This window comes from Polyodon spathula, chromosome 16 (genome assembly GCF_017654505.1).
Source record: "Polyodon spathula isolate WHYD16114869_AA chromosome 16, ASM1765450v1, whole genome shotgun sequence".
NCBI classification, from domain to species: Eukaryota; Metazoa; Chordata; class Actinopteri; order Acipenseriformes; family Polyodontidae; genus Polyodon; species Polyodon spathula.
In genome coordinates, this window is record NC_054549.1 from 4,051,826 (window position 1) to 4,067,465 (window position 15,640).

The window sequence follows — 15,640 nt, forward strand, 5'->3', positions numbered from 1 at the left end:
CACCGCAATCCGTCACACATCTATGCTGAGTGTAAATCTTAAATTAAATAGGCCCAGAATGTTTCGTTCAATATTCTCCAGTTGTTATTCTCAGTTTGATCCTTCTGCTAAGATGGCTGCCCCCCCTGCAGCCCCCCCCCCCCCCCCCCCACTTCCAGAATTTTGGGGGGGGTGGGATAAGGTCATACAAACTGAGGAGACTAAAGACTCTCCCCATTTCTGGACTAAAGTCACAACGAGTAAACTCGCTCCTGATTTCAGTGTTGCTCAGAAAAGAAAAAAGTTTCTTTCTTTCTTTCTTTCTTTCTTTCTTTCTTTCTTTCTTTCTTTCTTTCTCTCTCTCTCACAGAAGCAGTGTTCTGAACGAAAGTGACTCTAGATGGCATCTCTGGATTGTTACCAAGGTTAACACCATCTTATCAAGTGTCTGTATTCCAAAGCTGGCATAACATTCCCGTTTTGCAATTGCTTGGGGTGAAAAGGTGATACATGCCTTTGCAGTAAATCTGAATACCGGTAATTTTTTTTTGTTTTTTTGTTTTGTTTTGCTTACCTTGCCAGCCAGTTTGGTTTGTTTCAGAGTCATTTCTCATGCCTTTTAGTTACAGCGCGTTTTGTGTCCTTGAACATTTCTGTCAGAGAGTGTTGCTAGAATGCTGAACAATTTTTCTATTAAGCAGTTTGCTGTGGTTTATCAAGAAATAACATACATGTGTCCTTGTTTGTAATTGGTGTAAAATCCTTGGTTTGTCATTATTAACCCTTTAAATCTTACCTGGGTCACCACCACAGAGATTATTGGAAGGCTAAATGAATCTGATGGGGTGGTTTGTCTATATTCCTGGCAGTTGCTGTGAAAAAATGTTTTTTTTAATAATGTTTGTGAAAAAGGAATGTAATATTAATAGATGTTGCAGAGGGACCCTCTTCACACACACACACACACACACACACACACACACACACACACACACACACACACACACACACACACACACACACACACACACACACACACACCCAAAGTACAGTGCACACACACTCACTCTGTCACTGTGTGTGTGTGTCACTAAGTAAGGGAGGGGGCTGTTAGGAGGAGCTGAGAGAGATGGGCAGACGCAGGCAGCTCAGGCAATTGCATCGTTCAGAAGACTTACCAGCTTGCACAACTTCTTTTTGGGTGCACAAGTGTGTTTGTGCAGCAGGAACTAAGCTTGATTTGGGTCTATCTATCTATGAGTTTGTATCGCTTTAGTTTTTTGTTTTAAGGTGATTAAAATTTGGCAAGTTTTGCTTTCTCTTGTGAATGAGATTATTGTCAATGAACTGAGAGCTTAGCATAGGGATTTCCTCAGAGATCTCACAATGCAATCTTTAGCTGGGCGCTTTGACATGGTGCATATCATAACGTGAAAACAAATTAGGTAAGTGCTTCTTTTTTATTACTTAAAAAATACAGTACCGGTATATTAAATTGTTTATTAGACAATGTGTAATTAAAAAAAAAAAAAAAAAAATACTGAAATAAAAATAAACTGTTATGTTGTTCTTCATTGCTGAAAAGTAGGAGAAGCAGAGCTGGTCTTGTGTGATAATACCAAAACTCAATTAGACATATTATAGAGAAGCTCAATTGGGCTCAAACTGCTATGCAATAGGATTCTCATTAAGCTAAACATTCTCCAGCAATGGTGTGTATATATATATATCTGCTAGCGTGCACTAGCCTATCGCCACCTACTGACCACAATTTACAGTGCTGTTTTATCTGTTTTTATATGATGATAAGATAACATGATACTGCCACATCAAACGCAACCAATTTGGCATACAAACAGAGTGATTTATAAGACAGGGCAACTGTGTGACAAGCGGGACTGCTTTATGATTAAATTTTAATCCAGAAGCAGCATGATAAATCATACCAGATTAATTAGGAGGACCAACTGGGATGTATAAAACAAGCAGAGGACAAAAAAAAAAAGATCTTCAATTGAGGAAAAAGTAGGACCTGGTGCAAGGAATTGATTTTACAAGCAATGCTTTAAAATCCATGTCCTCTTATTAGTAACTTCAACATGGTAACTGGTCCTCCTTTATAGGGCTGCGACTCTTGGTTGTTGGCTTGTTTTGTTCTTTTTTAGTGTTAATCCCAAGGTGTTCCAAGCCTACAGGGTTTTATATGAGTGGCTGAGGATAAATGCTCCTTTACTGATAACTGAGATGACAGGATACGGAAACTTTCTATAGTGTGGGCTGCATGGACCAAGTGGGACTAAAAAACAAGCAGACAAACCAACAATCTTCAGCAGAAGACAAAGGGAGATCTGGGGCTAGAAATGGGTTTAAAACCTTGGTTAGTGCTTCTTTAACCTGACAAACAACTTGTTTCTATTATAAATAAAGGAAATCTTTTATAATTAATGACCACAAAGAAAAAAAATTATTAAATAGAAAACTATGTCATGGTTTCCGGTTAACTTTATTTAAAATAGACTGAAATTGAATTTTTAAAAGATAAAAGTGAAAGCTCTTTAAAACAGAAAGTCTCCTGTAATTAGTAGGCAGACATCATGAGAGCGTTACATTTGCATTGTTCCTACCGGTCTCCTGTCAAGTGAAGGGGTAGTGTATTTATAAGTACAAGCACGCTCCAGCCCTGAATTAATCTCTCTTGCCATACTACTGACCCATTGAAAAGACGCTGCTCCTTGGAATAAATTACGGGAGAGAAGTAGAAAAGCATGCATAGTTATCTCCTAGGAGTTTTGAGGTGGGATGGGAGCCAGGATAGGCCATTTGGCTCACTACTGGCTTGACAAGTGTAATTGAGGTAAAACTCCAATGTTTCCTTTGAGATAGCTGACAATATTTTCATTAGAATGTGTTTTTGCAATCATTCTTAATGGCAGTTACTCAAACTCCGTGTTAAGGTACTTTCACTGGAGTGCAGGAGCTCTTCTTCAGTTCTAGTTGCCTGTCAGATATAATGCAATCTAGGCTAAATCAACAAAGGTGTATTTGTCTTGTCTGTTTCCTTTTATTTTGCTGGCAATACAATGCAGTAGAGGATGCTGGCAATTACTAATGTAAAGACACTGATCTTGCTTATCTTGCAGGGATGGGAATAATAACCCAACTAACAAGACTCTATACTTGGTGTACCGCAGTTTGAAGGGGAAATCTTGAATCCTGTCTGTCTCTTAGAATTAAGGGAATCTTTTGGAAGCCTAAAAAAAGGGATGCCATTTCGAATAAAGGGAGAGCTAAGAAAGGAATATGTCTAGATATGCTGGCCTTTAAAATGAAGAATCTAAAACTGGGGCAATGATACATTGGCGGGAATGAATGACGCATCAGAGTTTTACCATCACAATAAGCTTATTTAAATGTGCCTCTATCTGCTACAGTGAATAAATACAAGTAAATACTGTCCTTGGATAAAATGATGACGATCCCTGTAATAATGTAAATAGGTCAACTCTATCATTCAGAAAGAAGACACCATCAACGGACTGAAATAAACAGTTTATTGAATTGACAGATAAACATGCTATGACTGAATGGCCTTGCCCATTAGAGCTCATTAGCCGCCTTTATGCTGGCAAACTGATGAATGAAGTATATGTAATTTATAATGCCGGCAGGCAGGACAAGTGGCACTTGAGGCTCACCTTCCCCCTAGAGAAGGCATGCTGAAACACTGAAAACATATGGTACATTTTAAGTAAAAAATACTTCATAACACGTGGTTTTAATCAGTCTAACTTTTGGTAAAGACTGTGATTGAGAGTGAATATTACTACAGTAACTGGGAATAAAACACAAAAAATGAATACGGTACTGTAACAAGCCTTGTTAGGATTAGATTTGTGTGAAACTGAAAAATATACTGAACTAATTCAATGTTACATGCAATTCTGTGGGAGAAGACTGAATGTTGTTTTATTATTATTATTATTATTATTATTATTATTATTAATTATTATTAATTAATTAATTAATTAATTAATTAATTAATTAATTAATTAATTAATTAGCAGACGCCCTTACCCAGGTCAACTTACACAAAAAGTACATGTCAAGAATTACAGTCCTAATAAGAGCAAATACAAAACACAGTATGATTTGATATCAAGGCAGTTCAAGAGCTGTGTTGAGAGTTACATCAGGGTTAGCTATGAGTGCAAGTGAAATACAAAATACTACAGATTGGGTTGAGTGCAGGATTAAATACAGTAAAATAGGGAGCAGATAAGAGCAAGTTAAAGTTCATTAAAGGTAGAGTGCTGTATTGTCCAGAAGAGAAGAGTTTAGTTTTACAGGTGTTGTCTGAAGAGATGTGTCTTGAAGAGGCACCAGAAGGAATTCAGGGACTGGGCAGTCCTGACATCCATAAGAATGTCGTTCCACCACTGCAGGGTGAGGGTGGAGAAGGAGTGGCCTCTGGAGGCAGGGGAGCATAGAGGAGGTACAGCCAGTCTTCTAGTCCAGGTGGAGTGGAGAGGTTGGGTGGGGTTGTAGGGAGAGGTGAGGGTCTGGATGTAGCTGGGTGCAGTCTGGTCAAGGCACCGGTAGGCAAGTTAAAGAGACTTGAACTGTATGTGAGTGGTGATCGGGAGCCAGTGGAGTGAGCAGAGAAGTGGAGTAGTGTGGGATAAGCGAGGCAGAGGGAACACCAGGTGAGCAGCGGAGTTCTGAATGAGCTGCAGTGGACAGGTGGAGGATGCAGGGAGGCTGGCCAGGAGGGAGTTGCAGTTGAGTTTATACTGGTCTACCCTTGCTCCTCCACCCACAGAAAAGAAGCCTTTCAAAACCCAAGGTTCCTGAGGTGAAAGGCAGGAGAAAATATCGGATTAGCGCTCTGAGTCACCTAACATTGTACATATCAACTTCAGAACTAGCTCTGGATATTGCTAAGAGCACGATCAAAGGATCAAAATGACAGGGACAAAAATACCCATGGAAACTGCTAATACCTCATACCGATGTACATATGTGCACAGTACAGAAGCTAACAGAAGTATTCGATAAACTTTGAGCCTGTCTGAACAAAACAACACACTGATTTTGACAAATGCAAGTTGAATCAATAGCAGTTTTTCATGTCTCTATTTTCAGCCTGAAGAAACCATCAGCCACTTACAGTCCACAGTGATGCTATTTTAAACTGGAGCAAATATGAAAGCAATAAAGCCAAGTGCGGTTTTGGAGAATATCTGAACGCCATGAGGTGTGTTATTGTGCTGATAAAATGAGATTGCTCCCTTTATTCCTCCTAATTTATAATACATAGTAGCACACTGGTACAGATTTGGTGCCTTTTTCACTGCAATCGGTTGCTGGTTTGTAATGGTTCATCCCATTGTAATAGCATTTGTATGTCAAGGTATGTGTTTATTGTGATACCACAATACCTTGTGGCCATAATACAGGTCCATTGCATTGTACTACTGCATTGCCATTCCAGATCATTTGGTAAGGGTTATGCACTGGTGAAGGCATTGGCTAAAACATTTACCCACTTGGCTTTCTATTGCATGATTTCACTTCAGTACTTATGATTGACAGAGTCAATGTTGATTTCCATTCTATATACAACATATTGTATTGATATAGTGTATGCATATCTTTGGCAAGGGTTAAATGTTTAGGAACAATTCTAACTTGGAAAACATTTACACATTTAAACTATTAACATTCGTACCCCATCCCAAACTTTGAAATGAATATTTCGTTTCCCAAGCAATAACGAATGCCTTTAGCTATAAATATAAGCATTAAGGTTTAGTGTTGGTTGAAATGTTACTGCTAATGTTGAAAAGTTGATCTGCTAACCACTAACTTATGATGAGCAGCAGCTTTAGTTTGAACTGTTTTAAGTACAGAATGATTTTTTTTATAGTTAGCCTTTAGCACAGTCAAACATTAAAATATATGATTAATAACTATGTTACAGAATATTAATAAAGCGTTATAGATGGTTTATAACCATGCAATAGCCATAGACGGAATTACGATTAAACATCTCAAAGTAGAATAGGCATATGTAATACATTTATAAAACATTAATAAGCAGCACCTTAATATAAAGTGTTACCGCTAATAGTGCATCTATATATTTCTAGAAAAAAACCAATTAGATGAGAGCACATGCTATTTATTTTTTACTCAATTCTTCGATCGTTTATCATCTTGCTTTGTCCCCCCCTTCCCCCACCCTTCTTCTCCACCTCTCAGCTGGCTTTGTCTATTAGAGGGTGGTTAAATTATGCACATTGTTACTCGTCTTGACTTACTGAACTGTGACTGGGTATTCTAAACACTAGGTGACACTAGGTCCTTATAATTTCCTTCAGATAAAAAAAAAAAAAAAACCTTTCTACCCTGGCCCTCAACTTCAGTAGTCGTCTCCTTGCTCACTGTAAACTTTAATTTGTAAAATAACTCACATGACTGGGAACAGTTATTAACCAATGAAAGAAGTTATCTTGAAAAAAATCCTTAATTCTTGTCTAAATGTGCCTCATTAACTTTAGGTGGGGGGGGGGGGTGTTATGTTATTCATAAAGATAATTTTCTAATTTGCTGTATCAGTTTGAAGGGAATTTGTCTCCCTCCCCATGGAAAACTCTGTCTTTGCAGACTTTAAATTGCAACCTAAAAAAAAATATGAACTAAATCCAAACTAATGAAGAATTTAACAAAAAGGCTTGAGAATCTAATCTGAGGTTCACACAGTTCTAATTTAAATATATTCTAGTAGTGTAATCTACGTACATCATGGGGTTTCTTTTAAATGTGTCTAATTGTGCAAAATCCATCTGTGCATTGAAATGCAGCTTCTCAGTCCATGCCACCTGGCTGAATATTTTTCACGGCATGTGCTCTACCAAGAACCCATTACTTGAATATATTAACACTGAGGGCAGAGAGCTACATTTTCAATGCTATGAACTCCAATTCATCATTAGCACATTTTTTCAGAAAGGAGAAACGCACTCAATAAAGCTACCAAACTAGAAATAAACAACTAAGACCTTAAATTCAGCTGCTTGAATTAAACATTAAGTTGTTTCTTATTCATTTTAAACGTTCAGTGGGTGTTTTTTTTCATTCAGAAAAATATAGCTTTAATGACAATTGGCGTAAATAATTTTGAGAATTTGGGTTGTCAGCCAATGACAGAGCTCAATGTTTACCAATTAATTTGCTGATGAAATGGTCAAGAATCATCACACCCGTTTCCCTATTAACCGAATAAGATCACAGGGAGGCGATGAATGGGTAACTCTGATAAATGGCAGCCTGGTTGAGATTTCATGACATTAGTGTCCTGTAGATTTCTGTCTGATCCACACTCACACATAGTTGATGCAACCTCAAAATTAAGGTACCTACCAGAAAATATCTTCTGTCAGTTTATTCTTCAAGACTGGCCAAATCTGTCTTCAATATTCTATTTAATAGCAGCTTAATTGACATGGAAGGGGCATACATTTAATACTGCAATCAATCTGCTATTGTTACAGGGCCTATTGTGCACTTCAAAGCAAAACTGATTATTTAAGGGCCTGAGATGAAAACCTTCCCATTTCTCTCTGATCTGATCAGATCTGGCTGAAAGTGGTTTTGGTACAATAAATGCTCCTTCAGCTCACAAGCTTGTGCTAGCTACCAATATTGAGAACAGCATAAAGTAGGACCAAAATAGTGTGGATTTATGGGTTTTATGGGATCATGAATGGGTTTTGTCCTTGAAATGGTGCTGCAAAAAGTATGTATAACATTATTACACCAGTGTTTAATGCTTATTTGACAATGGTTAATAGACTCAATCATAAATTCTGTATTAAACTGTCTGTGAAGTACAAAATTGATCGGAATCCAATAGTCTCTTCTTGTTTTGAACACATTTTGATGTTTTTTTTCTACAGGTTTCCTTGAGATTTGTCACATGGAAGGGTTCTTTGTGGTCCGGTTCCGATCAGACTGTACCATTGAACTCCTTTCTTCATTGGAATGCTCATCTTGCCGTGATTGCCATGTAGCCCTATACAAACAAACATTTCAGTTAACACCCCAAAAGTACTGATTTTCAGGTTACAATGTCTTGGGAAACCTTAGAGGACATGTTCCAGAACTGCTCAGAGCTTAGTTCACAATCCTGCAACATCACTGGACTCAACAAAACCTTGAACGACACGGGAAGCCAGAGACTCTTTGTGACTGAGGAACTTCTTCTGAAGTTTCTAGGACCTAAGAGATCTTCTTTCTTCGTGCCCATCTCCCTAGCATACCTGCTCATCTTCATCACAGGAGTGGCAGGGAACCTTCTTACCTGCACAGTGATTGCCAAGCACAAGAAGATGAGAACCCCGACCAACCTCTACATTTTCAGCTTGGCCATTTCAGACCTCTTGGTCCTGCTCTTCGGGATGCCTCTGGAGACCTATGAAATGTGGCAGAACTATCCTTTTCCATTTGGTGAAGGAGGATGCTATTTCAAAACCTTCCTCTTTGAGACGGTTTGCTTCGCGTCAGTCCTTAACGTTACGGCTCTCAGCGTGGAAAGATATGTTGCGGTGGTACACCCGCTCAAGACCAAATATGTCATGACCAACACCCATGCCAAGAGGGTCATCACTACTGTTTGGGTCATATCTTTGGTCTGTGCTATTCCCAACACCTGTCTCCATGGGATCTATTACTTCTACCTCCCCACTCTAGAGAAAATCGAAGAGTCGGCTATGTGCATGTTACTGAAGCCTAGGTGGATTTATAATCTGGTGATCCAGCTCACTACAGTCTTCTTCTACTTCGTCCCCATGACTATCATTAGCGTCCTCTACCTGATGATAGGCTGCCGTCTCAACAGAGAAAGGAAGTTTCCAGTCGGCAAGCTGGGGAAGAATTGCAGCACCAAAACCAGCTGGAAGATCCATTTGGAGAGTGGGAGAAGGAGGCAGATAACCAAGATGTTGTGTGAGTTGCTACTTATCTTCCCACTTATACTTGATTGTGTTTTTGCCTCCATTTCTTCCATTAAGTCCTTCCTATTTGACTCATCCAATTTCATTTCCAACACCCCTGAGGTAATAGGCCATTTTATTTTATATTTGTATTTAATGACAAAACCTATGTATTTATTTTTTTGGGAGATAACATGTGAAGTTTTTTTTAACAGTTTTTCTTTCTCCTTATGGAATCTAGCAATTCTATCTGTGGTGTATGCATAATCTACCTATAAATAAAGTTGTTTTTTTGTAGTCCTTTTTAGGGGTTGCAAATGGATTGCTTTGTGAAACATTTTCTCATTAGAGACAAATGTGTTTTGTTTGTAATTTTACTTATTTGAAATCAAAAAGAATTAAACACAGCTGTCATCTTGAATGAGCTATGAGTCACATTCTAATAGCTTTAAGTATGTTGAATTGTAATGAACAAGTATGAGCACAAACTGTCAACTTCAATAACTCAAGATCATTCCCTCACCAACATCCTGGAATAGCTTTCCTTTAACCAAAATAAATTGTGATAAACATACAGGACACTTCTGGAATATCAACTATTCAAATATTTCCTTAACCTAATCTTAAAATAAGAGAATTACCTGTTTCCCTTTCTCTAAGGGCCACTAAACTATAAATGTGTCACATTCTTCAGTGCAACAAACTAGCCTAGTCTTAAACTGTTTAAAAATAAATTAAAATTAACAAGAAAGCTAAGTTTATTAATGCTAAAAAAAAAAAAAAAAGTACATTCAGACCCAAACCCATTTTTTACATATAGCAATGGATTATGCAATGGATAACAAAATACAAGTTAAACCATAAAGAGGGGCATGCCCCCTAGTGATGCAAAGTATATGCGTGCAAATACAAGCTATGCTCATCGAACAATGCCAATGGTGAGCATACCAACAAAAGCCTTATTCTCTCTATCACCAGTTTCAGCTTCAGTAGACGTTGCTATTAAATCTCATTGGGTTCTGGCTTTATTGTTTTGGAGCTCTTAATATATTACACTTTGCAGGCAGGATACATTCTTTGTTAAGCTGGGATTTATAAAATCATTAATGAAAAACATTCAAGCTGCACTCAGGAAACACTGCGGGAATTACAAGCACATAAACAGTTGTGCAAAGCAATGATCTTAATGGATGTTTACTAGCCGATAAAACAAACAAGAAAAAACCTTAAAAAATGAGAGAAAGAGAGAGTCAGAGAGAAACAGATTGTAAATGGTCCGGATACAGATGGTCACAAAAATGATGAAAACACAGGGAAAGCACATATTTCTGCTATGTTGCTGAGAAGCAAAAAAAGAGACATAAACGCATCCTGTGGCTGTACTGTAATTGGGATTTAATGCCTTTGTTTCTTTCTTCTGTTTTCCCAGGTGTAGTAGTGGTGGTATTTGCCATCTGTTGGGCTCCTTTCCACACAGACCGACTGCTGTGGAGCTTCATCACGCAGTGGACGGACTTCATGCACAACGTATTCCAGTATGTGCATGTCATCTCAGGGATCTTTTTCTACCTGAGCTCCGCGGTCAACCCTGTCATCTACAACCTGCTCTCCACCCGCTTCAGAGAACGTTTCAGAGAACTTGTGTGCAGTAACCAGGAGTCCAGTGTCTCCCGCAACAGCTCCCCAGCTATCTCCAGGATCCGGAATAGCCCAGCCCTGGTTTACCATGTACCAACCAAACAGGATGCTCCAAAGTTCCTCCAGCCTTCTGGGAGCTGGGAACATGAGGACGAAACCACTTGCATCTAAAGAAGAGACATCTGCCATTAACTTACTAAGAGAACTATAGGAGGGTTCATTGGGGTTAGTTAATGCAGGGTTTCATACTCATGGTGAAATTTTACAATCACAGAATGCAGTGGTGGAAAATTCATAATGTTCATTGCAACTAAAGTTATCCAACCAGTTATTAGACTCCTCTGAATACTTAATTTAGTACTGGAGTGAAGAGTGCACGTAAACCAGTTAGTCTGGTTGCAAGGAAAGCAAACTTGTCACTGGATTGTCTTTTAAGCATATCTTGAGGAACACCAGAAAAAAAGAACTATATCTTTTTTTGCCTCTTTTAACTTCATCTGCAGGGTCAACCAAACCTAGCCATTGCCACTACGAACTGGTTATTTAATAATGACTTCATCATTACTATGTGGTTATTAAAGTATACTGCATTACATCAATGTAAGGAGAAGGCTTGACTAAGACTCCTACATTTAAACATGTAAACTAAAAACAATCTGTAAACTAAAAACTATCCATCTGACAAGTCTGTATCATTTACTGTACCTCCGTTGAAATTAACCCTCCAAGTTCTTGTGCTGTATAGCAATGGCAGACTGACTCAAAGACACAGCCAGGTCCATAATTGAACACTGCACCCTTGTTTAGCTCCAAACGCCTACATGGAATGTAAATACAGACTGCTTGTTTCTCCATCATCAACATTTCAAAGAGATATTTTATTTTTATTTTTTATTTGGAACATGAGGCAGGCATTACATGACATTGTATACAGTACCTCTATGATTTAACTAAATACTCTTTTTTTTAAAAAAAACTAAGCCAAATGTTTTATACATCTAAAGTAGTTTTATTGTCAAAATAGTGTTTAACAGTTGTTTTCATTGTTTGCTGGTGTATGATATCTGGTCATTCTCAGTCAGATATTCTGCAGTGTGGAGCTATTGGGTAAAGTAAAAGCAGCAGCTGGTATGTGCTTGACATTGTTTTGTTTTCAAATTAGCCATGTGTTCTTTCAAACTCTGTACTCCACTGTAGAAGCACTGTGCAAATAAGTACTGTGTAATATCTTATTAGGTAATGGTTTACTTTGTATATATTTTTAAAATTGAAATTGGTTAAAGGTGCCATAGCAGGCGGTTTACATGTTTTTCAAAAAAATATATAAATGTGTCAGTCTTACCTTTGACTGTATTGACAAAATGCAGTACTACAAATATTCGTACTGTTAATTCAGTTTCCCTAATTTAATATATGATAGACAGGTTCAATTGTGTAAAATTCACAGTTCACCCTCTTTAACTGTAGCTTTGGGTTATCATGATTCATTATATGAGGCATTACTGTCTCTTACCTGGAAAAAAGAGACCCTCCCATTACAAGAAAATGAAAGAGGCACCTAGAATAAGCTGCTTCGAATGTTCTATCCATTTGAGACTAGTTACTTCAGGTTTCACTGCATTACATCATCAGAATTAAACACTATAACCTGAAACAAAGAGGGCTTTACTGTCTGGTAAGGCCTGCTTCGTGCCGTTAAATATTTAACATAACAAGAAGGCCTTACCAGACGGTAAATACCTTTTATGAAGGATCTATTGCTATTAGAAAATGGCTGCCTTAAAAAAGGTAACATTGACATTGTTCTGTTTGGGTTTTTTTTTTTGTGATTTTACACAGCACTATTTTTAGTTTCTAATGAATACAAATGTTTTCCTCAATATTCCATGAGTAACCATGGGCAACATGGTTTGTGAACTGTTTGTTTTTATCTACCTCTTGAACAATTTTAAACATGTAGAAGAAAAGCACAGGTAACTTGTATTTTGAATTAGGATTAGAGTGCCTTTTAATGTATTTGTGAAAGTTAGACCCTACAATTTCTTAACGAGAAAAAAAAAAAAAAAAGAGACTATTAGTGATTACAAATATCTGGTAGCCTACATGTGTTAATGCTAATCATGCTGTTTGCTGAGTAACTTGTTCACAGTCTCCTGGCTTTGTTAGAGAAGAGAGCATCATGCCTGTGTTGTTATTATGACATGCTGAAATACAGTTGCTGAAAGTAATCAGTCTGCATCCGGTTGCTTGATTTGGGCATGATTTAGATTCTGGTATAGTAAGCAAACTTGTTAAATTTGCAGACGACACAAAAGTAGGAGTGGCAAACACTGTTGCAGCAGCAAAGGTCATTCAAAATGATCTAGACAAGATTCAGAACTGGGCAGACACATGGCAAATGACATTTAATAGAGAAAAGTGTAAGGTACTGCACGCAGGAAATAAAAACGTACATTATAAATATCATATGGAAGATACTGAAATTGGAGAAGGAATCTATGAAAAAGACCTAGGAGTTTTTGTTGACTCGGAAATGTCTTCATCTAGACAATGTGGGGAAGCTATAAAAAAGGCTAACAAGATGCTCAGATACATTGTGAAAAGTGTTAAATTTAAATCAAGGGAAGTAATGTTAAAACTGTACAATGCATTAGTAAGACCTCATCTTGAATATTGTGTGCAGTTCTGGTCACCTCACTATAAAAAAGATATTGCTGCTCTAGAAAGAGTGCAAAGAAGAGCGACCAGAATTATTCCGGGCTTAAAAGGCATGTCATATGCAGACAGGCTAAAAGAAATGAATCTGTTCAGTCTTGAACAAAGAAGACTACGTGGCGACCTAATTCAAGCATTCAAAATTCTAAAAGGTATTGACAGTGTCAACCCAAGGGACTTTTTCAGCCTGAAAAAAGAAACAAGGACCAGGGGTCACAAATGGAGATTAGACAAAGGGGCATTCAGAACAGAAAATAGGAGGCACTTTTTTACACAGAGAATTGTGAGGGTCTGGAATCAACTCCCCAGTAATGTTATTGAAGCTGACACCCTGGGATCCTTCAAGAAGCTGCTTGATGAGATTCTGGGATCAATAAGCTACTAACAACCAAACGAGCAAGATGGGCCGAATGGCCTCCTCTCGTTTGTAAACTTTCTTATGTTCTTGTGTTCTTATTTCTACAACTTGTCATTTAAGCTGGAGCCGGTCACTATTGCTGTTATAATTATTGTAGTGCCGCTGACAGCAAACACCATTCTCAATGTATTTGTTTTTTTAACTGTATTTGCTATACTACATTTAAATAGAGAGATTGAACATGTAGAATTGTGATGAAGCAAGCTTAAGGCTGGTTCATACTTCAGAGCGACATCATTTCTGAGGGTCTCTGACCCTGTGCAACATGATGGAATTATTTGGAACAGGGATTAAACATCATTTGAATGATAAAATTTAAGGTTCTTTATCAGAGATAGGGGACGTCATATTGACAATTCAGGCTAAATTAAATTTCAAATCCATTTTTGTAGAAATGCTCAAAAGCATATATTGAATGGATTTATTTTTGTGGCACAAGAAAGGGACTTGTAAGATAAAATAAATATATAACATATATACATATTCTAACTATTTCCATTTTTTTCCCATTATCCATGTCAGTTTCCAAAGACAGCCTCAAGGTTGCATCTGAATAATTTTCACAAGGAGAGAAAGTCACTATTGAGAACACCAAGTTTTCATTATAATACGCATGACCTAAAACAGCCTCTGAATTGACTTAGTGAACTTTAATAGGAAAAAAATGCAACAAAAATGCTTTATAGTGTCTGTTGTTGCCACAGTTCATGCATTCATTTATCTCTTCCTACATTAGTGAAGCTAACCCATTATTTTTCTATAGCGTTGTCCATATTTTCACAGCCAAAAGCAGATATTGTTTTATAAAACCTAAAATGGCTTCATGAATTTATCCCACAAGCAATATTCAGAAACATTTTCTGAAAACTGTATTTAGATGCTTTTAAAATGAGAAACTATACTTTTTCCAAACTCTAACTGAATGTCTGTACGTATGTAACCACACTCTCAAACTCAGTATTGCATTTCTGCATCTTAAGTTGTTGAATTAAAAGGAAAAATAATTTATCTTTTAATTTTTCTTGTTTTGGAAGCAAACCCACTATAATAACCTACAAAAAAAGTACCTAATTTTCCAATGTCAAAGCAGGAAATTCAGTGAGAAAAGATCTGAATGTATTCCTCTATGTGTGATTACCGGAAAGGAGGTATTTGAGTTCCAGTACTGATTGTCCCATTCAAACTATAATTCCACTTGGAGAACACATGCAAATTTATAACATGAATGATTAATTTGCATACATTCTCCACAATTAAATTTAATGAATGTGAGATCCTCATTGGCTATTTTTGTATTACTGATTGGAGAAGGGTTTTGTGGGGTCAGGAGGTGGGCAATAAACTTGAATACCAAAGTTTGAAGCCGTGGAGCAAATGTTATCAATTCCCACATTCTGTGGAGAGCCAGTTCTTCCTCATATTCCTATGTTTGAGAACAGAGGCCAATACACACCGTAATGAATTTTCTCTGCATACGTGCTCCACAGGAAGTGCTGGTTTCTGCACCTCGAGACAGGGGACAGTGGTGTGATCCTCACTTGCAGCTCTCAAGCAGCTCTTTGTTCAGAAATGAGGGCCAAAATCTGTTCAATTAGGATAATCATTTTTGCGAGGAAACGGTAACAAGACTAGGCCAAGGAATATTTACATTTTTTTTCACAGTTACCTGGGGAGTTAATGACTAACATTTCACATGTTCCCCTAAAAGGGTTTATTCACATTATTTACATACATATTTCATTTATAAAGTCAGTGATAATAATCACTGTTATTTAATAATACAACTTACAATAATACGTTTTATGACATATAATATCAGAGCTAGTAAGATATCTATCACAAGAGTCCATAAAGTTTGGTGGTAGAAATATAATGGAGAAATATCAACTCATTTTAA

At 37.4% G+C, this 15,640-nt stretch overlaps 1 protein-coding gene across 1 annotated transcript; it reads left to right on the top strand.

The window, feature by feature from the left end:
* Positions 1–1,125: 1,125 nt before the first annotated feature.
* On the top strand, positions 1,126–12,864 carry LOC121329213 (neuromedin-U receptor 2-like). Its single transcript, XM_041274687.1, has 3 exons — positions 1,126–1,424; positions 7,938–8,985; positions 10,402–12,864. Exons 2-3 carry the CDS (start codon positions 8,109–8,111, stop codon positions 10,779–10,781), a joined length of 1,257 nt encoding a protein of 418 aa, XP_041130621.1. The 5' UTR covers positions 1,126–1,424; positions 7,938–8,108; the 3' UTR covers positions 10,782–12,864.
* The last annotated feature ends 2,776 nt before the right edge of the window (positions 12,865–15,640 follow it).

What these genes read in the sequence shown, in the direction of transcription:
- LOC121329213 (XM_041274687.1), top strand. Translation starts at nt 8,109, where the DNA reads ATGTCTTGGGAAACCTTAGAGGACATGTTCCAGAACTGCTCAGAGCTT. An exon ending in GCAGATAACCAAGATGTTGT is followed by an intron (nt 8,986 to 10,401) that starts GTGAGTTGCTAC and finishes CTGTTTTCCCAG; the next exon opens with GTGTAGTAGTGGTGGTATTT.